Source organism: Pavona decussata, unplaced genomic scaffold (assembly GCF_977016875.1).
Source record: "Pavona decussata unplaced genomic scaffold, jaPavDecu1.1 SCAFFOLD_51, whole genome shotgun sequence".
Classification (NCBI taxonomy): domain Eukaryota; kingdom Metazoa; phylum Cnidaria; class Anthozoa; order Scleractinia; family Agariciidae; genus Pavona; species Pavona decussata.
The window spans coordinates 2,185,319-2,206,150 of NW_028145473.1; the positions used below are offsets into that span (position 1 = coordinate 2,185,319).

At 37.0% G+C, this 20,832-nt stretch overlaps 4 protein-coding genes across 7 annotated transcripts in view; 2 read left to right on the forward strand and 2 right to left on the reverse strand.

Moving 5' to 3' along the window:
* Positions 1 to 20,832, forward strand: part of LOC146481044 (uncharacterized) — a 185,587-nt gene that overhangs the window by 64,360 nt on the left and 100,395 nt on the right. The window lies entirely within an intron of this gene.
* The window catches only part of LOC146481045 (uncharacterized), a 68,562-nt gene that overhangs the window by 36,011 nt on the left and 11,719 nt on the right, over positions 1 to 20,832 (forward strand). For 3 of the 4 annotated variants that reach the window (XM_085108729.1, XM_085108730.1, XM_085108731.1), the window contains 4 exons: positions 164 to 591; positions 13,659 to 14,430; positions 18,089 to 18,203; positions 18,530 to 18,779. In XM_085108729.1, the coding sequence (XP_084964855.1) occupies positions 164 to 591; positions 13,659 to 14,430; positions 18,089 to 18,203; positions 18,530 to 18,779 (1,565 nt within the window). The remainder of the gene's footprint in view (positions 1 to 163; positions 592 to 13,658; positions 14,431 to 18,088; positions 18,204 to 18,529; positions 18,780 to 20,832) is intronic. The other variant, XM_085108732.1, reaches the window with a different exon arrangement.
* LOC146481046 (uncharacterized) lies at positions 2,461 to 4,050 on the reverse strand. The gene is made up of 2 exons (XM_085108749.1): positions 4,005 to 4,050; positions 2,461 to 3,855 (listed from the first exon to the last, which is right to left on the reverse strand). Exons 1-2 carry the CDS (start codon positions 4,033 to 4,035, stop codon positions 2,789 to 2,791), a joined length of 1,098 nt encoding a protein of 365 aa, XP_084964875.1. The 5' UTR covers positions 4,036 to 4,050; the 3' UTR covers positions 2,461 to 2,788.
* On the reverse strand, positions 4,228 to 11,618 carry LOC146481047 (uncharacterized). The gene has a single exon (XM_085108716.1). The coding sequence runs from the start codon at positions 10,767 to 10,769 to the stop codon at positions 4,254 to 4,256; it is 6,516 nt and encodes a 2,171-aa protein (XP_084964842.1). The 5' UTR covers positions 10,770 to 11,618; the 3' UTR covers positions 4,228 to 4,253.

Genomic DNA, 20,832 nt, shown 5'->3' on the forward strand with positions numbered 1-20,832 from the left:
ATATCAAACTAGTTAGCTGCTATTCTGCATCTCAATGAGTGCAGCTGTTCGTTTCCAAGTGAAATAGCTACGTCTGTCCCGGTTTGCGAAAGGGCCGAATAGTGTGACAAAGTGTTTTATGGCAAAAAATAAACCTACTGTCTTTACCCTTTTTCTCTTACAGTTGTAGTCCCTACAGAGATTCGAGCGCGAGGAGAAAAAGCAAAGCTGCTTTATGAAAAGGTACTCAGAGAAGGATTTGTTAAAGTGTACCGTGGTCGAGTATTACTCATTGGCCAAGATCGTGCTGGGAAAACTAGTTTGAAGAAGTCCCTCTTGGGTCTGCCGTTTGACCCCAGAGAAGAAAGTACCGATGGAATTGCAATTGATCCTTCAAAGTTTGAAATTGAAGTTGATCATATTAAACCCTGGAAAGCCACTCACGAGACCAGTACAGTATTGTCAGAAGTTTCGAGGGATATTTCAAGATTGTTAGCAAAAGAAAGATATAACTCATTACTCTCAACAATGGAATCAGGAGAAGAACTGTCCAGAGAAGAATCGAAAGTGGAAACAAAGATAGATTCTGATACAGCATCTCTCAGGAATCAGGTTGGCACATACAAATTAGAACTAAAACTACTCAATATATGTAGGTTTATTTTGTCGTTTTACGATTGCACTGTATGGCACGAAACAGGGCTCGCGTAACGGGTTTTGGAGTTGGGGAAGGGGGTGGGGGACTTAAGGGAAGGCGTTAGCGTGAGACAACTAGGGGCTAGAAATGCATGAAAAGCTGTCAACACTGATGTTAATTTTTAGTGTGTCAACTGAAATATGTTTTCTTTTCTTTTAAAATAAGGAGTCAATCTAACCCTTACATTTGACCAACGCAACAGGCTGATGAGGCAGAAAGTTTTGACTTGTTACGCGCGATGCCCTGGGGTAGACCGCGTCAAGGTTTCGGTGGCGTTTCTTGTTCTTCATTCTAGTCACAAATTGTAATGAATAAATTAATTAAACCTAGTACTCTCCTTTCCCCTAAACGGGATATTTCTGTATATCTTCTTTTGAGTGAATTGTCTGTCTCAAACACGGCCCAATCAGAACCATTATCTGCGCGTACCGATTAAAAGGTCCTGGCCTAGTTGGGCCTATAGGAAGGATAGGCCTTATCACGGTTTTCGACGCCATTTTGACGAGTAGGCAAACACGTCTGAAATAACAGTGTTTGTATGGAAATCCGATGTCAAATAATTTTTATAAAACGTCGCTTCTGAAAAATTCATGAATTGGAAACTTTTGGTACTAGGAAAAGAATTTTAAGAAAAAATTGGAGGGATTTAGCTTTACCAGAAAGCGACCAGTCGTGTTTTGAACTTTCCATACATTTCCCTGTATTTGTTCCCGCGGACTATTTTTAGTAGCAATTCACGGCTGGTTCGCTATACAGACAAATGTATGGAAAGTTTGAAACACGACTGGACGCTTTCTGGCACAGCTACATCCCTCCAATTTTTTTCTTAAAATCCTTTTCCTAGTGCCAAAAGTTTCCAATTCATGAATTTTTCAGAAGCGATGTTTTATGAAAATTGTTTGACATCGGATTTCCATACAAACACTGTTATTTTAAGACTGTTTGCCTACTCGTCAAAATGGCGTCGAAAACCGTGATAAGGCCTTTTTCGTCCACTAGAATCCATCAGTCAGTTAGAATGGCGGCCATATTCGTAAATTTTCTAGACTATAATATGCCGTTTCACAAGGAAAACAAACTTTTTTGAAGTGGTAAATCGAAAGAATAACTTCTAAGTCAATTTCTGTAGCAAACACAATCGTGCTACGAGATATAGCAACACTAATTTTATTTGTCCAAGATTTAATCGTATGAATGAAGGAGGTAGATCATTTGCAGTTACTACTTGTCAACTTTGGAGCAGCCTAAGTCTAGAACTCAGGAATTCTGTGTCATTAGAATCTTTTAAGAACAATTATAGAAACAACCTTTTTGATGTACAACAGAAACTACATCATTTTATAGTTTAACATTTGATTCATTATTTGCTCTCAAGTTATGTTTTATTTTTGTTCATAATTCCTCTTCTTATCAGATGGATATTTTTAGTTTTTATTGATAGTCATGTTAGAATTTGACATACATTGTATTTTTAGCTCTCACATTTCTATGTACACTTCCTATTACATTGTACTAGAAATACCTGGCGCTAGAGTGCCAACGAGTAAAAACTGCGACAATTGCTCGCCGAATGAAAATTAAGAAAAAACCAGACTACAAAACATTTTTTTCAAATTGAATGATTGTTTAAAAAAGCATTGCAAAACTCACATGCCATTCTTTGTTGTTTAGAATGTCCATAAGAACTAAACTTGTGAGGTAGATTAGAGGTGAAACATCTGTGGCCCTTACATTACCCGAGACAAAGCTGAAACTGTAACATTGTCGATAGAAATGAGCATGAATTCAAATGTGTCAAATGTCTTTAATAACAAAACTTGTAATGCACATTACAAATGCAAATCTGACATGCTTCTCATGGTCTTTCAGAATGTTTTAAAAAACGAAACTTGTAAAGTAGATTCCAAATGCAAATCTTTGTTTTTTGAAATGTCTTTAAGAACTGAACTTGTAACAGAGATTACAAATGTATCTCTGACATGATTTCTTTGTTTTTTAATTAAAATGTTTTATGCTCGTGTTTAACATGATTTTAGAACGCAACTTTGAACGTAGTTTACATAGTAAGCAGTTTCATGCCAAGATGGCCCATTAATCAATCGTTCCATAGTGTCATTGCGCCAGTCCATTTGAAACAGATGTCACCTGTGTTATGGTGTTTTTGTTCACATTATAGGTGAAGTGAATATCCTTGAGGTCCATAAGGTGGTCTTCAATAGATTCTGAGTCACTCATAAGGGAAACCTCTGGAGACACAGCCAGAAGAGTTTCAATTTCTTTTGTGAACGCTGTCAGCCATATTTCCTTTCCAGCTATGTCTACTTTGACTTGCACAGATGCATCTCTCTTGCACTCGCCTTGACGCTGCCTTACTCCGCAGTTCCTGCATTTTATGTACTTCTGATGGGCACTCTCTGTTATCTTCTTCTTACAAGCTTGACAAGCAACGAATATGCTTAGGTTGTTAAGAAACTTGAACATCTCGACTTTAACTTCTTTTTCTGGGTTTTCCAGTAGTGTAGGCCCTTGCACAGACTTAAGCTGTTTGCTGGCCTCCTTGATGGTAGTTGCTGGTGTCGTTGCTAAGTGGGTGCTTCCTTTGAAGTGCTTGACGTTCAGGTTTTGGAATTCATATGTTGTCCCATTTTTCACGTTGTTGATGAGCTCATCCCAAACATGAATTTCAGCTGTACCTGTCTCATCCTCTAACACACAATCCTCTTTGACGAGTGTCATCTTTTGCGTGGATTTCACTTCAACCGGCTTAGGTTGTTCACTGCCCAATGAAATCGTTGCTGTGACGTTGACCTTCTGGTTTATCTTTAGGGTTGGTACCTGTTCCAGAGTGATCGTAGTAGCAGGTTGCACTGAAGAGGAGGATGATTCAGATGCAGCAATGTCTGGAGAATAATCAAAGTCAATGTCGAACGCTGGCGCAGACCTTACAATTGACTGTTGGTTGAAGATAATGTCCTTGTTGGAATCATTCTTCTTAGTATTTGACAGCAGCACAGGGGTTTTTGATTTGTTATGTTCATTGAAGGTTGAGTGGCTTGGGATATTAAATCCAACTACTCGCTGTACTTTGGAAGGACTTGTTTGCAGATGAAACTCAAACCAATCCGTTCTCTTTGAGCGTTTTACAGGGCTTAAATTATGTATAAAGCCACGGAGTGATTCTAAGGAAAAAATCAAAAGATACATGTTAAATAGGCAACAAATCACTATAGTCTCTGTGTTTAGTAGCTATTCACCAGTTTGCTTGCATTCTGATCTACTGTTCTTTCTCTCCCCCCCCCCCCCCCCCCCCAATAATCATAACACCTACCTGAGTTAAGGTCTGGCTTACGCTTTGACATTCTTTCCACAAAGAATCTGTAACAAAAAAAAAAAAAATTCGAAATAAAGGTTATGTACATTGTAGCAGTTTTCAATAAATTTATGCTATTATTTCAAGTTGAAATCTGTATCCTTTACATTATCTTGAATCAAGGCTCACGTCTGGTTAATCAAACTCTCATTGTTAAAAGTGATTTTATCTGGTTTGGATGTTTGATATATTTAGGGCAATAGGATTCTACAATAAACTGGGCAAAGTATCTTGGGCTAGACCATCTAGCCGCTCTTCTTCTTTAAGTCTGTAATTTAAATTGCACATTTTTTTGGGTGCTTGCAGTCTATCCAGGGTCATGGGTTCTACCATTAGGTCTTCAAGTTTCTTAACTCTACTTAGTGCAACATATGTCATCCCTGAAGATTTTTCTGAAGGACCAAGATCAACCCAGGCTTTCTTTAGCGTTAAACCTTGACTCTTGTGTATAGTGATTGCCCATGCTAACTTTAGGGGTAATTGCTGTCTTTCACATTTTTGACCTAGGTTTTGAGAAACCTGTGTTATTGGACAAATTGGAACACATCTTGGAAATCTAGTAGAAAGAGTAGGGCCATTATAATCGTCGTCAAACTGTACGAGAACACAAATTGGAAGCGTCGGGGGAGTCTGGTCATGTGGATAAACAAAATCTAATACTGTCCCTAGGGCTCCATTACAAAGTCCAACTTCAGTCCAGATGTTCATAGTGAGCATTACTCTCGCTCCTTTTGCTAAGTAAATCACAGGCTCTAGGCCTCCCATTTCATCTGAGCTAAGGTTCTGAGCACCACCAGAGTGACGAGCTTTTATAGTTGCTATTGGTTGATTAAGAGCTTTTAACTTGGCTATGTTTATCTCTGCAACGCTAGACTTGAGATAGGATAGTCTTATTGATGAAATTTCAAATTCCTGGATATTTGACACATGGTCTGGAGTTCTTGACAGTAATGTATGCCAATCAGCTGGTGTGGATTCACCATTACGTGCTCTGAGAAGAAGATCCCTAAAAAGGTGCTGCTCACTACTGTTACCATCAACTCTGTGGTTAACTGTTAGTGCAACTACTTTTTTAAACTGTTGATACATGAAATGACCCTGAATCTGCTTATCTGTTTTGGGCATTGAATGGTAAAGTGGTTTATCACCAACAGGGGGTAACTGTGCTATATCACCCACAACAATAACCGAAAGACCACCAAAACTCTGATTTGCCAGGCCTGTAGCTTGTCGGCATCTAGAATCTATCCAGCCAAGCAAACTTTGACCAACCAAAGAGTATTCATCTATTATCAAATACCGAAGATTTTCTACATTACTTTGAAGCTGTTGTAGTGCTATTCCTTTTAGTTCAGTGAGTCTTTTTGAGCCAATTGGCAATTTGAGAAATGAATGCAAGGTTACACCATTTACATTAAAAGATGCTTTTCCGGTGTACGCTAGCACCTTGCATTGTGTTTGGAGTACATTTCTAATGGCGTCAATGAGATAGCTTTTCCCTGACCCTGCAATACCTTTAATTAGGAGAAGTATAGGTTCTTTGTCGCTTCTGTTAAAGTGATCACAAACTACGTTGTATGCCAATCTTTGGTTTGTACTAAAGCTTGAAATATCTACTATCCTTGTTGGCATTTGCCACTGAGGATTATTCATAGATTTTTGATTCGCTAACCAAGACACTACAGAATTTAGTTGCTCTTCATTAAAGTGTTCAGTAACGTTGTGCCAATATCCCTCAGGAGCTAAGACAGTACTTTGTGCATCATTAGTAATGTTTTGAATTTTCAACTCAGACATTAACATCCATTCTTCCTTTTCCTCTTCTTCATCATTTTCTGTTGTAAAATTGTCAGTTTCTAGCTTAATAGATGCCTTTAATGCTTGTAACTTGATTTCCCAGTCAGGAACTAAAGCTTTTCCATTGTTACTACAGAGAAAATTCATCCAACATGTTTTGAATGTTTCATTACACTGTTCAGCATTATTCCACGCATCATCTGGTGTATGCTCCCAAGGTTTATACTTTAGTAGTTGATATTTACAAAAAAGCCCATAATGCTGATTTTGAGGATTTGATGAATAGTTTGGATATGTTTTAACAATTACTGGTCGTTTTCTTTTCTCTAGTTTTGAGCCTTTATTAACATATGTAGATGTAAACTGTACAAAGTTGCATTCTAGTATACTTGGATATGTTTTCATGTATTTCCTTCGCTCAGCATATATATCGAGCATGGATGGGGCAGTACAATATTCCTTATCTCTTACGATTTGAATTCTTCTTGAGCCATCTAAAGATGCATTTATTACTTCATAAGTAGCACTTACACACTTAAGGGAGAGTAAATGATGCATGACCTCTTGAATTGAATAGTCCCTTTGTCCTACAGATTTGATCATTATCTGCTTAAATGTGTTAGGAATGTCACTTGTGTCTGAAAGCTTCTGAACAATAGTGGTGAATGCATTATTAACAACAGAAGATGCTTTTTCCTCTTTGGATGTGTACTTAACAAGATATTCTAAACATGCCTGGTAATCCACAACAATTTGGATATCACAATTTGCCCTCCATCCTTGAAGCTGCAATGCCTGATGACGATTTAATCTTGAGTCATTTCGTTTAGTGACAATAACTGCTTTATACTTTGGTTCACCTGATTTTGTATGGACAGGTTCAAAATCTATCCTTGTTTTTTTACAGTTATCAAATGGAAAATTAAACCTGCAGCATAATTCACAACCATCTGTTTCCCTAAGGCAATACTTAGTACTACATAACGTACATGTATGCCTTTGAACAGAATTCAACAGATTCACATAGTCATCTTCCATTTTCTCTTCTTTTAAGGAAAGATATGATGTTTGACATGGATGAGAATTTGGCTTGGACCAACCTTCATCTGGAGAACAAGGATTCCATGTCGTTAATAAAAAATCGACATATTGGCAAACAGTTGCCTCAGCATTTTTCCCCCTTTTTTCCTTATTTTTCAGTTCTTGTAGTTCTTCATTTGATATATTTGCTTGGTGTTCTTTGATATATTTTGATGCCAAAAAACCCTGCAGTGCAACTGCTGTAAGTTCACAAAGCCCTGGATCATTCTGCAATTTTGCAACTCCGTGACAATGAATTGATCCCCTCTGAACAGCATATTCATATCGGTACCAATACCAAGATGCCTGTAATGATTTATTCAGCCAAAACTTCACAAACCGATCAGTTCGCTCAGTAAAAAACCAGTCAATGAGATGTGGATTGTCAATAACATGTTTCTGTCTCATTTTTGGTGTGATATCTTGACAGTGGTCATTACTTAGAAGATTATGAAATTCTGGCCAATGGTACTCTGCACAAGACAAGGTAAAAAAAATTGTAGGAGGTCCTACTTGAGCAATGGTAGCCCTTAAATCCTCTTTTGCTTTGTGCCAATAGCTATTGCTACCAGTTATATTTTTAGCATAATGCATAAGTTTGGACATTAAAGTTGAATGATTATTTGACTGAAGCATCTGTTTAAGTTGTTCCACAGTTAGTTTTGCATCGCTAGGGTTTTGTTTCAAAAAAATACTCCCTTGACTAAGAAGTCTATGCCTCTGAATCATATTAAAAGCCCAATATGCAAATCGTGGATGGCTTGCAAACCTATAAGTCCACTCATCATTAGAATATTCAGCAAATTTAATTAGATGCTTTATTTTCTCTCCTAAAGTTGCACCCCGCTTTATAGCAGTGTTTGTAGGGTCTCCTTTAGCATCAGGAAATAGGGTGGGAAATGCCATTGTTGCTAGAAATTCGATCTTAAATTCATTCAGAGGGCTTGTGTCTCTGTGTGGCCAATTTAATTTATGCTTTTGCAATAACTGATCTGTAATAAGTTGCTTTTGAGGCTTTAAAGTTACTGGATTAAGGATTGTGCTGCTTAATTCTGTCTCTTCATTGAATGGTATTTCATTGACATCAAGTGGACCTCTGTCTGGATCCATTTCCTTATCTTTATTATTCTCAATACAATCGATCTGATGCAGTTCACTTGGGATGCCTTCAGATGGCAAGGAAGACAAGCAGTCATAATCTATAGTAATATTTTTGTATACAGGGTTATGCTGGACTAACCAATGTAGAGCACAGCTCACTTTTTCACGCCTTACTGTAAGATCTTTATAAGTATTATCTTTGCCTTTGACTGACACAACTATCACAGGCAGCTCCCTCGGATACCTTGGCAATGAGTTAGCTAGCTCTTGAATATCTTGGGAAAAATTAATACAGTGGCCTTTGTATGCCTTTTGCCCACCTGGTTTTGTATAAACCGATATTACTGGGAATACACGTGCTATAAGCATTTCTTCTAATTGCGTGAGTCCCTGCAGTTCTTTTGGTGCTTGTGAAGGTATCATATTATTGTCAACTGAAAACTTTTTTGTTGCATTCTTGTCACGCAAACACCTAGAGCACACATATGTAGATTCATCTTTACATTTTTCTGACAATGGCCATGCTTCATGGCAGATGTTGCATTTATAGATTTTGAATTTCAAAGAATTATGGAAATCTCGCATGTTTTTTTTAGCCCATTCCTGTAAATGAATTGGTCCATTTCTTTGACTATCAAACAAAGACAAATATTTTTCCTTCTCCACAACACATTTAAATATCTTTTGATCTGCTTGCATTTTAAAATCACGGTTAACACTTTTTGCATGATCTTCCATGATGTCTGTATTTTGTTTTTCTTCTCTAGTAAGTTTTGCTTGCATTTTAAAATCACCATGAACACTTTTTGCATGATCTTCTTTCATGGCTGTATTTTGTTCTTCTCTTGAAATTGTTTTGCTACCAGTTGCAACGTTTTTCTTTCTGCTGTTGTATTCCGTCATGTATATATTTTGCTTTCGTTGTGTAGTAAGTTTCTCACTCTGAAATTCATTATTTTTCTTTCTCCTTCTGTACTCTTTCATGTAAGCATTTTGCTTCTGTTTTAGGCCAAGTTGTTTTTCACTTTTTTCATGATTTTCCTTCATGTTTGTATTTTGTTTTTCTTCTGTTGCAAATTTTTTGGTATCAGTTTCAATGTTTTTCTTTCTCCTGTTGTATTCCCTCATGTATATATTTTGCTTTCCTTGTCTAGCAAGTGTCTCACTTTGAGATTCATTATTTTTCTTTCTCCTTCTGTACTCTTTCATGTAAGCATTTCGCTTCTGTTTTAGGCCAAGTTGTTTTTCAGTTTTTTCCTTCATGTTTGTATTTTGTTTTTCTTCTGTTGCAAATTTTTTGGTATCAGTTTTTATGGTTTTCTTTCTCCTTTTGTATTCGCTCATGTATATATTAATTATTTTTTGCTTTCCTTGTCTAGCAAGTGTCTCACTTTGAGATTCATTATTTTTCTTTCTCCTTCTGTACTCTTTCATGTAAGCATTTTGCTTTTGTTTTTTGGCAAGTTGTTCTTCTGCAGTTTCATTACTTTTTCTTTTCTTTCGATATTCTTTCATGTATGCATTTTGTTTTGCTTGTGCAATGAGTTTGTTTGATGGCACTGTTAAAGTATCATTAATGAGTACTTTTGGCACTGAATGTCCTGTGAGGTATTCTTGTGTGTACTCAGATTGGTTCACAGCTGCATGTGCATTACCGGTATCAATGAATGGAATGGCAGACTTTTCATAGACAGCAAAATACCAGCCATTAGCATGGGCAATCAAGAGGTTTTGAAAAGTAGAATATTGCTGAATTGATCTGCAGATATCATCAAAATACAACCAATGTGTTCCTTTATTTATAGTGATAGTAAAATGTTGACTTGCACAACGCACAACAGCTTTCAGTGAATAATAATTTTCTAAAATGTCCATAGTTAAAGGAAATGTAATTTGATCAATACAATTGGATGACAATTCAATAGTTAAAAATGTGGGAAGTGTTACAAAATGTTGCAATGCAGAAATATCACCACTATGTTTTTGGCAAGATTCACAATAAAGAGCCCTACTGTGAGGAAGAACAGCTTCTGAAACATGATTTGCAAATTGCGTGGAAATGATATTTGGGCAGGTAATGTAAAGTACAAATATACCTGTCTTATATATGATTTGGTTGCCACATGATGCGCAACAGGACTGATTGCATTGCTGAACAACAAACAATGACTTGAGGTCCTCACTTAACTCTCCGACAGTATTCAATGTAAATATGTCACTGAAAACAGCATTGGCAGTCATTGCAGAAAATGATGAACAATGGTCTCTGAGCCATAACCACACAGGTTCTCGCACAATGTCAATAGCGCCAAGGTTTTCTCTTTGATTACATGACTCATAGATAACGTCGAAAAACTCATTTCGTGTAGTGCTATGAAGATGATTACAAAAAACACCATAACACAGCTCGAGAAAACAATCAACTGCACAGGAAAATTTTCCTGCATTGTTTAAACAGTAATTACTGAAGTGATCTCTGTCAAATGAATAGCTATTTTCCTCAAACATTTTTGCAGCTTCCAAGTTATTTATGTTTCCATTTAATATGTGTGCTTCTTTATTAGAAATTGCAAAGGGATTAAAACTACCACTAGAAGGATAAGGTATACGTCTAGACAAATATCTTCCTCGGAATCTGAAAATGGTTACATTTTGATATCCACCTGGAAAATTGAAATTAGTCTCACCACTATGGCCCTGATAATGACTTACGACTAATAACATACACAATAGACGAAGCATCATAAATTCTCGTGAGCTGTTACTTCAGTGCACGCACTTCAGCAAGTGGACTTTGGACCTGAGCAGTTCTGATTTCAAACGAAGCTAAGCTCCCTACAATTTTGGAATAAAAAGACTATCCAAACTGATTTGCTAAGCTCCCTCAAGCGTGACTGAAAGTGGCTTCCCGGCAAACAGAGCTTAGACTGTTTTTCACTTTCGGACACGCTAATGGATAAGCAGAAAAAACCGCACAACTAACAGCGACACGCCATGTGACTCGTGACTCGTTGGTCGATCAAAATTTGTAATTTTGAACACACTAGCTCGATTAAAAAGAGGCTTTATACCCCCTCTGATTGTGTTTATATTGAATATATTCAAGTGGTTTTGTTTTTTTTTGCTAAATTATGTATTATGGCACGCTGGCCGACTTTGTCAACACAACTGACTGTTGTTTTGGCAAGACGATTGATTGTTGTTTTGGCACGCTCGCCGTGACTGTCAAATTTGTAATTTTGAGCACACTAGCTCGATAAAAAGAGGCTTTATTCGCCCTCTGATTGAGTTTATAGTGAATATATTCAAGTGGTTTTGTTTTTTGTTTCTTAAATGGCACGCTGGCCGATCTGGTCAAGACAATTGACTGTTTTGGCAAGCCAGCCGTGACTGTGACACTGTCACTCGCCGTTTTCGAGCTGATCTCGATAACTGCCTCGCTGGGCGATTTTAGCCTCGCTGGGCGATTTTTCAGTCTGCTAGTAGCTAGATTTGCGACAGTCTGGATCCAAAAAACACTTAATTAAAATGCACGCAAGAAGACAACGCTCACGAGTGAACAAAATCAATATTTCCACTCACCTTTTCCTGCCTGGTAATTGATCACCTCGCAAGTCGCACGATGCCCAACACGAACAGGAGATGCCGGAATACACCAGAAAATGACCACGAGGTTAATTGTCATGTGATATTGGTCATGTGGTCACCGATCATAATCGTCCTGATGTGATTGGTTTAGATAAAAAAATACCACGATGCCATTGGCTAGCTAGAAAACAATGACCGATGATGTCACTCTTACATTACATTACCCTTACCTTATGCTTACATTTTGATTCGAGATTTTTTCTCCCTGTACCAAAACTAACTCGCGCGTCGGCTTTATAATGCTGCCGCCTCGTCACCCTCGCGTCCTCGCGAGGGTGACTCGTTGGCAATTAGTTTTGTAAGAATTTTTTAGATAGAGGGCCACAAGTTTATTAGTTACCTCAACTATTCCGTGCCACCCTCTCTATTGTAAGTGTATTATTATTATTATTATTATTATTATTATTATTATTATTATTATTATTATTATTATTATTATTATTATTATTAAGAAGTACTCGACAGTTTAAACGGTGGACATTGGAGAGTTCAAGGCGAAGAAATTACGCTTTCAGGGACAGATTCTCGGGAAAGATTGTCAAGCGAACCCGAAAGGTCATAAGCTTAAGTCAGTCGAGTCCCGGCCACGACGGGGATAAAATTTCTTTTCGAACGAATACTTGGTGATACACTGGCATCCCAAGCTCACTATCCGATAACGTAACATGAACGAAATCGATGTTTAGACCTTCGTAGGTTTTTATTTTGGTGAGAGGTTTGACGCTATGAAGCAAGTAAGGTAAACATGAGCTAGGTCTGTATCGTTATGGCTCAGTTATTACGTTACCATAATTCAATTTCCGGTATGACTTCAACTAGCGTAACGTAAGTTCATGAAAACAACATCACGTTATTTCTCTGACTTAAACTACTCAATAAGCTCAATCGCGAACAGAGGATAAGTTTAAAAAATCCGCGAGGCGTTTCAGTACTGTTTAAAAAAAGAGCAGCAGTGTTTTATCGGGATTTAAAACCACGAGGCACAGCTGAGTGGTTTTAGACCCAATAAAACACGTGATGCGAGTTTTTTGAACGGTTTCAAAAACATTCCTGGAAAAGCGTATGTCAAGAGAATTCATGACAATGATGCTTTTGTGAACGTTGGAAATTAGCATACGAGAAAAACATTAAACACCGCATACTAATAAGGAGGAGGTTTAATCGGTTTTTAAAACCACTCCACGTGATGTTTTATCGACCATTTGATAGGTCAATGGGTTTATGAATTATTAATGAGTTTTTGAAGTGGGAATAAATGAAGCCGCTTATTAAGCCTTCAATGTTTTCACCAAATATTCAAATCAGGCACAAGGTTTAAACACTTTCTCATCTAAGTTTTAAATTGACCCATCCAAGTACCAGGTGAAATTTGTTTCTATCGACCGGCTCACCAGTGAATGCCTTTGATACTTTTTTGTACGTATAAACATATTGTGACTGTGGATAGCTAGTCAAAGTTAATGCTTGCATCGACCAGAACAGCCCGTGTGGACGCGTCCAGGCGTCTTGTTTTCGTGTAAAGGCCAACAGCTTATGAGCCAGTTTTGTTGTTCATGTTTCTGTAAATCATATGTGCTTCTTTGTTCGTTATGACAGCGGGATTGAGTGATCTACAATGAACGTACCTGTACGTAATTCTCCGTTTCAAATCTTTACGCGTAACAGCGATAAGTAGCTTTCATAAATGAATGCCTTTGTGCAAAAACTCGAACATATTCAGTGATGAAACTTTATGTTCGTGAAACACCGATCCAAGAAGGAATGAAAATAGAAACAACAATGTTGTTTTGTCTGTGGTAACGCAACTTCACTTACGATTGTCGTTGGCAGCAAACGTGAGAACATTTCAAAGTAAATGCAGGTTTGGTCATTTGATAAAATCTTTCCATGTAGATTTTGACATGTAGTTCCAAAGTTTCCAAGAAACTTTGGCACCGATGGAATCAAATTGAGCGGAAATTAACTGCAAAAACAATTCTGTTCTAGGTTGTCAAGAATGAAGACGATGTAAAGAAGACAGACATTTCTTTGCCGGAAAAGACAATGCAAATACAAACCGAAGAAAACAGATATCCTGATGATGTCGTCAATGTTGATCCAACAAGAACAGTTGTAGAGCGTGAATCAATGAGTGATACGTCTTTGCCACCAGATGATGTCACAGAACACGCTATTGAGTGTTTGAAAAACATGCTTCTTAGAGGCCAACAAGCTGTTACAGAAGTGAATGAGGCAGAATCGATTGTAACAGTAGATTTGTGGGATTTTGCAGGACAGCACCTCTACTATGCATCCCACCCTGTATTCTTTTCATCACGTGGAGTTTATGTCCTGGTACACAACCTCAGCAAGCCACTTAATGCTCTTGCTGAACCCTGTGTTAGACAAGGGACTCAAGATTTTCATTTAAAAAACCCAACTGGTGAAACAAATTTGGAGAACTTGCTATCGTGGCTTGTTACAGTTCATCGTATCACACCAACAGGAGAAAGAATGGTTGACAACAACGACGGGAAGTTGTCTTATCTTCGCCCTCCAGTGTTGATTGTAGGTACACACGCTGACAAACCATTTGAGGAGACTAAGACTATGACAACACAGATAAAGGAGAAAATGTTTGGAACGGAATACGACAAACATGTAATTCGGCCACTCTTTACCGTTGATAACACACGTAGTAACACACAAAGTAAGAAATCACTGTTGGGCATGATCAAGACACGCTTTCTGCAGAAACCACGAGGAAGGCAACAAGCAGGTAAAGCCTTTGAAGCTAATCATATGCGTTTGTTTAAGTAGGTAAAGTCTCGTGAGCACTATGATTTTGATTTGGCTTATAAAACGAATTAAAGAATGCCAGCTCTGTTAGGCATTTTAAACGAAATATCAAGTATCTGACTTATTGGATTCCCTCACGGTAATCTTGTAAAACAGTTGTTTTAAAATATATTGTTTTTAGCTAGACTGATGATTTTTCGTGTGTTTAAAACAAACCCATAAATATCATTACCCACACTAAATTTTCTCCGATTATGGTTGATTAAAATTGATTTTATTAGGTAAGGCAACACGACGTCAAATGAGAACGTGAAAGTACGCCCTAAAGTATGGGCCCGACTTCGGATGCTCATTTTTTGTTGTTGTACATGTCCGTTCAAGGTTACGTTGCTGTCTCTACGGCAATGGATTTTGGTTACTTTCGTGTCCTAAACACAACCGCAGAGATTCCCACATTCCTGGAAAAGCTAAGAGAATTACTTTCACTAGATTAAATCATCATTTTCGTTATATGTTCAGCCTCCACAAAGCTTACTATCTGCTTCACGCACCTGAAAACTGGCATAGCAATACAAAATTTGTGATGTGGGTTTTGTTCGTTTGTTTGTTTTTCTTCGATTCAGAGTGTTGTTTGTCCTCAGATTTGCACTGTCTTACCAAGATTTTTGAGTTTTCGGATAAATAAGTGCATTCGCCATTTAATTGTACTGATGAAAATATGCAATATAAGTTTGATAGAAAAAACAGAAAATTGCATACAGTGGTTGCATTAGCTTATATTGTTTTACTAAAACACTCGAATCAAGTTTTAAGCAAGTTTAATTAAACAAATTTTAAAAGTGGGTTGAATAATTAACGCTACGGCTGCACTTCTTTGTTTACTGCAGCTATAACACCTTTCAATTTTGTTCATGTATAGTTTTGTGATTTATCAAAGTTTAAAGTTTTCCGCTTGGTTAACTTTGTTGTTTAAAACTTGGTTAAAAGCTGGTTTTCACTAGGACGTAAGCATAACCAGAAGCAGAAGTTCAAACGCCGCTTAAGCAACTAAGAACACCTGCGGCTTAAGCATAAGCATAAGCATAAGAAGAACGAACGTGTTCGTTCTTCTTGTGCCTATGCTTATGCTTATTTCATGTTATGTCGCAGTTACAACAGAAATGTTTTGCTTTGCTTTCAGGATTATGCACAATAACTTGTAAGCATTACGGTTAGTTTTCTCAGTTAGTTTCGCCGTGCCTAGCTGAAAATTTACGAATGTATCTTTTCCAGCAAATCGTTCATTTTCGTCGTTTATTTTCTGATTAATTTGATTGCGGAATTTTAGTTACAAATAAAGGCAATTTGAAATAATGTTTTCATGAACCAAGGTGGTATAGAGAATTCGTGTTGTCAATTTCTCTTATTTTCCCCCTAAATTGAAGATGCCTTGGAAAATTGAGGAACATGGCGATGGCAGTAATATTGCAGAGAGAAGCCTGAAAGCTTAAAGGAAGGGAATTTAATGATTTCTTTTTATTTCTCGATTACAATTCGCTAGGATATTTGACCTTTGTCTGGACTAGAAACAGAAGTTATCCAAACTGGAAAATAAGTTTACTTCGAAAATATGCCCTTGTAATATTGGCCTTTGAATGCACAAAAAAGCCAGAAAAAAGCATTTCTTGATAGATGAGTTAATCGTTTGTCTCACGATTGAGTCACAAAGATAGGATTCACACCTCCCGCAATCTGTAAAACGCGGTATTGTCAAGTGCCTGTACGATAGATCGAAACACCTCATAACTAAACCATCAGTTATCTCGCAAGAAAAGAAACACCTCTCATCAGTTCTTGTTTCTAACGGTTATCCGTCTTCGTTTGTGAAAAACATTACGAAAACAAAGAAACAAACAGCCAAAAAAGAACCTGCGCCTGAAATTAAATCTACTGCGGTGCTACCATACGTCAAAGGGTTATCAGAGGCTCTTCGCCGTTGCCTACAACAGCAAGGCATACGGACAGTTTTCAGATCTGACACAACACTTAGATCACACCTAGTGCGACCTAAGGACACTGTCGACCCTGCAAAACAAGACGGAGTAGTCTACAAGATTCCCTGTGAGTGTGGCAAGGTCTATATTGGAGAGACGGGAAGATCTATGCATGAAAGGATTAAGGAACACGATAGAGACATACGGCTTGCTCGAAACCCAATCCTCCGCCGTTTCGGAACACAGCAATGCGACGCGCCACTATCCGCTCTGGGATGAGGTTAAGTTTATTGACCGTGACCCACATTGGTACACCCGTAGGGTTAAAGAGGCTATTCACATTAGACTTCACCCTGACAACATCAATAGGGATAATGGAATTGAAATTCCGGAAGCGTGGATGCCCACGATCAAACAACACAGCAGCCGATCGGTACCAAGGCGGACGGCCGAGGGAACAATTTCTAGTCTGAACGACGAGGATCGAAATCCTCCAATCAACAACAGCCTAAGAGAGGATCGAAACGCACCAATCAACACAAACCAAGGTGCTACTTATACTGTCACGCAATCAGTCGACACCATCGCCTGATGAAGACCAGCAGTATAGCGGTCGAAACGTCGCGATCCACATCTTTGTGACTCAATCGTGAGACAAACGATTAACCCATCTATCATTTTAAACCACGATGACAAACACCTTTCATAATAAGCATTTCTTGTTTTTATTTTTGGCAAATTTTAAAGGCTCTGAGCCTTTATCATCTTTCCTAAATTTAAATTCAAACTCTGAAGCTTGTAGTATTGCTAACTCACCTCTCTCTCACGTCTTCCATCTAGTCTTTTTTTAGCCATTCCCGGGTCTTTTCTCTGCATGGCCGTCGCGAGGACGTCGCTTTGTCTTTGCTTAATCTCTATTTCAACGTATGGTGTCCATTAAGCAAAAATACCCAGTACACTCACACTCGTACGCTAATTCATTAACGAACTGGTTGCTTTTATCGTATTTTTCTCCTGTACGTTGCTCAAAGGTCTTTTTCATGTCAATCTTCTGCCTTAAAGCTCAAATTGATGAGCTGTAAATTCAAAATGCCAGTCTCAGTAACGGACGAAAGTTTAGTGATGGAGAAGAAAAAAATTACAGTGTTTCTGACTCGTTGTAACAGTTGCCTTTTGAAAATCTGATGTCCTTATAGAACTAGTAAGAACATCAAATGCCGATAGCCCCTCGACAGAAATGGTTATTATTTAAATATCGCTGGTTTTGTTACTTTATTGCAGATTGCAAACATACTAGACAGAATACACCGAAATTAGTTTTTGAATCAGAAGACCATTTTATTTGGAGATGTGGTGCAAGCCAAGGTGCCCTAGAACCTTTTTCGACGAACCAATAGAAAATAGTCTTCCAACAATTTTCATTCGCGCAACTGAAGTTCCTTTTTTGGGCAGAAACGTTTGTAGATATACTCATCTCAAACTCAATAGCCTTAAAACATTTCCGTCTGCAACAGCCCAGAAAAATTGGAGAGAGCTGTTGAAATAAATTTCTTGGAGTAATCGATTCGGTGGAGGAATTCCACGGGGTCTTTTTCGGAGAAATTAGAATGAATATTTTTTAAAGACATAGTCAATGCGAGACTTATTGGCCATTTTTCTTTTGAGGGCAAGACTGTGACAGCAGCAGCAGTGATGGTGGTGATGGAATTGATGCCCTGCGTTCTAAAATCATGGAAGTGTTGAGACAAGAACCATACATGGGAGAGAAAATACCAAGCAGGTAACGCAGTTTATAACCTTGAGAATTAAAACTTCAGCTTCGTTTGTATTGTAGTTCTGTAGACCAGCTAACTTGTATAGCTGAAGTTGTGTTTCATGAAATAATACCTATTTGATCAACGTTTACCCTCATCACGGCTTGTTATATGGTTGAAAGAAGGAGGTATATTACAAAGCAATCAAAATGCTCACTATGTAAGTGTTGAAGTATTTGTAGAATTATTATTCACTTGGGACCATATATAGAAATTACACCTGAACAGATTTTCATATCTTAACTACAGAAAGCTCTATATTTATGACACTTCCTTCTTCATTACTTTCTAGGTGGGTAAATTTTGAAAGGGTGATTGAACGTTTGGTAGCTCAGCACACTTATCACACGAATGTGGACCAGCTTCAGAACTATGCCAAGGACGATTGCTTCATAGAAGACGATGATGAATTTCACACAATGCTGAACTTCTATCATGACCTGGGTGTGATCATCAGACACCAAAGCACAGTTGTACTGAATGCCCAATGGCTGATAGACATCTTCAAGCATTTGATCACCATTCCTCCTTTTGAAAAATTGGTAAGAAACTTCATATTTTCTCCAATAATTTTGATCTGAGCAGCAGCACAAATCTTTTTGCTGAATTAAATTAAACATGACAGACATGTTTTTGACCATACTCAGCACTATTAAAACTCCCTTGGGTAAAATTATATTATCACCCAATTTACTTTATTGATTTCTTTACGAGCCATGTAAGGTGTGCTTTGGGAGACTTGAATTCTTTTATTGTCAAAGGAACTTTATGAATGCAAGAACCTTCCCATCACGTTATAACATTAGGTACCTTTAGTTTATGGAATTCAGTCTACTGATTCGCATCAGATCTAATTAGTAATTCTGATTAATTGAAACAAATGTCTTACGCGACGGGCGTGCGTATATAACGGCTGTTTGTAGTTTTTAAGATCACGATAACGAAATCGACCGTTGAGGACTTTTTTTAATTAAGTGACCGCTAGTTGAATACAATTTGTACATTAAAATAATAATAATAAAAAAATACCTTCTCCTTACCGAAATGAGATGTTGATTGTTTGACGGTGTGTGGTATTTGTATTTTGTTTTGTATTTTTTATTTACTCCACATGATCGCACTGCACGAGGTTACAGTGTGTAAGAAAGGATTGGAGAAGGGCAAATATAGTTAACTAATTGTGTGCCCTTTAAAATTACGATACAATATTTGTTTAGATAAAAAAAAAGAGAAAAAAAAAGGAATACTAATTATAAATAGAGGAGAAGAAAGACAGGAAACGTTTTACAAGGTCGTGTGGTAGTGATTAATACTGAGCAAAATAATATTGGAAGAGAGCTCGTTTCAGTTGTTTTATTGGTTTTGACAAATAGACATAGGAATATCATTCCAGTGATGGCACCCCATTAAGTGTTGGGCAACATTTTTTAATGTTTAATCTGAAAGGACTAGGATTCAGATGCTGTAGGGAAGCAATTCGAGTGACGTAATTATGTTGCTCAGGTACTAGGGTTAGGTGAAATTGGAAGGCTTTCCATCTACAATATAATCATAAAATAAATGGCAGGTATAAATTTAACGATGTCGGGAAGCTTAATAAGACCAAGATTGATACCATTGATAGACATAAAAATGTTAATTTTTGCGCCTTTGGTTTTTTATTCACTATGTAACACTTGATATGTATCTTTATCAGTGAAATAAAGATGATGATGATGATATTTATTATTATTATTATTATAATTATTATTATTATAATTATTATTATTATTATTATTATTATTATTATTATTATTATTATTATTATTATTATTATTGTTATTATTGTTATTATTATTATTGAAGATTTCATTGTTTTCGTGAATTATTTACATAACTTGCGGACACGGGTCTCGGCTTGTTATGTTATACTCAATCATTTTCTTTGCATTCAGACAGTTTATACGTATTCATAGAACTTCTTAACTATATTTGCGCTCTGGCAGATAATCCATTTCTAACAGCGTTCAATAATGAAGAACAGCTCTTTATCAGTGTTGGTTATTGAGCTTAGTCCTTTCCTTAACTCCTCCCCAAGAAAGTCGAAGAAAATATTGATTTGTTTAACGCTTGTTTTATTATTATTATTATTATTATTATTATTATTATTATTATTATTATTATCATTATTATTATTATTATTATTATTATTATTATCATTATTATTATTATGCGCAATAAAACTATCTGTATGCACAGTATCAGAAACCAACACAGGGCGCATAGCGTGACCTGTGAGCCAAGCGAAACTTAAATTATTATTATTATTATTATTATTATTATTATTATTATTATTATTATTATTATTATTATCATTACCATTATCATTATTATTATTATTATTATTATTATTATTATTATTATTATTATTTACATAATGAGGGATGATATGATCACGAAGCGGGACGCTTTTAATGATTCTAACTTCTTTGTTTTGTAACTTTACTAGTTGTGTTAAGGGTGCCTCGTAATTATTACCCCACAATAAGCAACCATAGGTTAGAAAGGGATATACAAGCGCATAATAGATACTTATAAGTGACTGGTTTGTAACAT

What these genes read in the sequence shown, in the direction of transcription:
- LOC146481046 (XM_085108749.1), bottom strand. Translation starts at nt 4,035, where the DNA reads ATGTCAAAGCGTAAGCCAGACCTTAACTCAG. An exon ending in TAAGCCAGACCTTAACTCAG is followed by an intron (nt 3,856 to 4,004) that starts GTAGGTGTTATG and finishes TTTTTTCCTTAG; the next exon opens with AATCACTCCGTGGCTTTATA.
- LOC146481047 (XM_085108716.1), bottom strand. Translation starts at nt 10,769, where the DNA reads ATGATGCTTCGTCTATTGTGTATGTTATTAGTCGTAAGTCATTATCAG.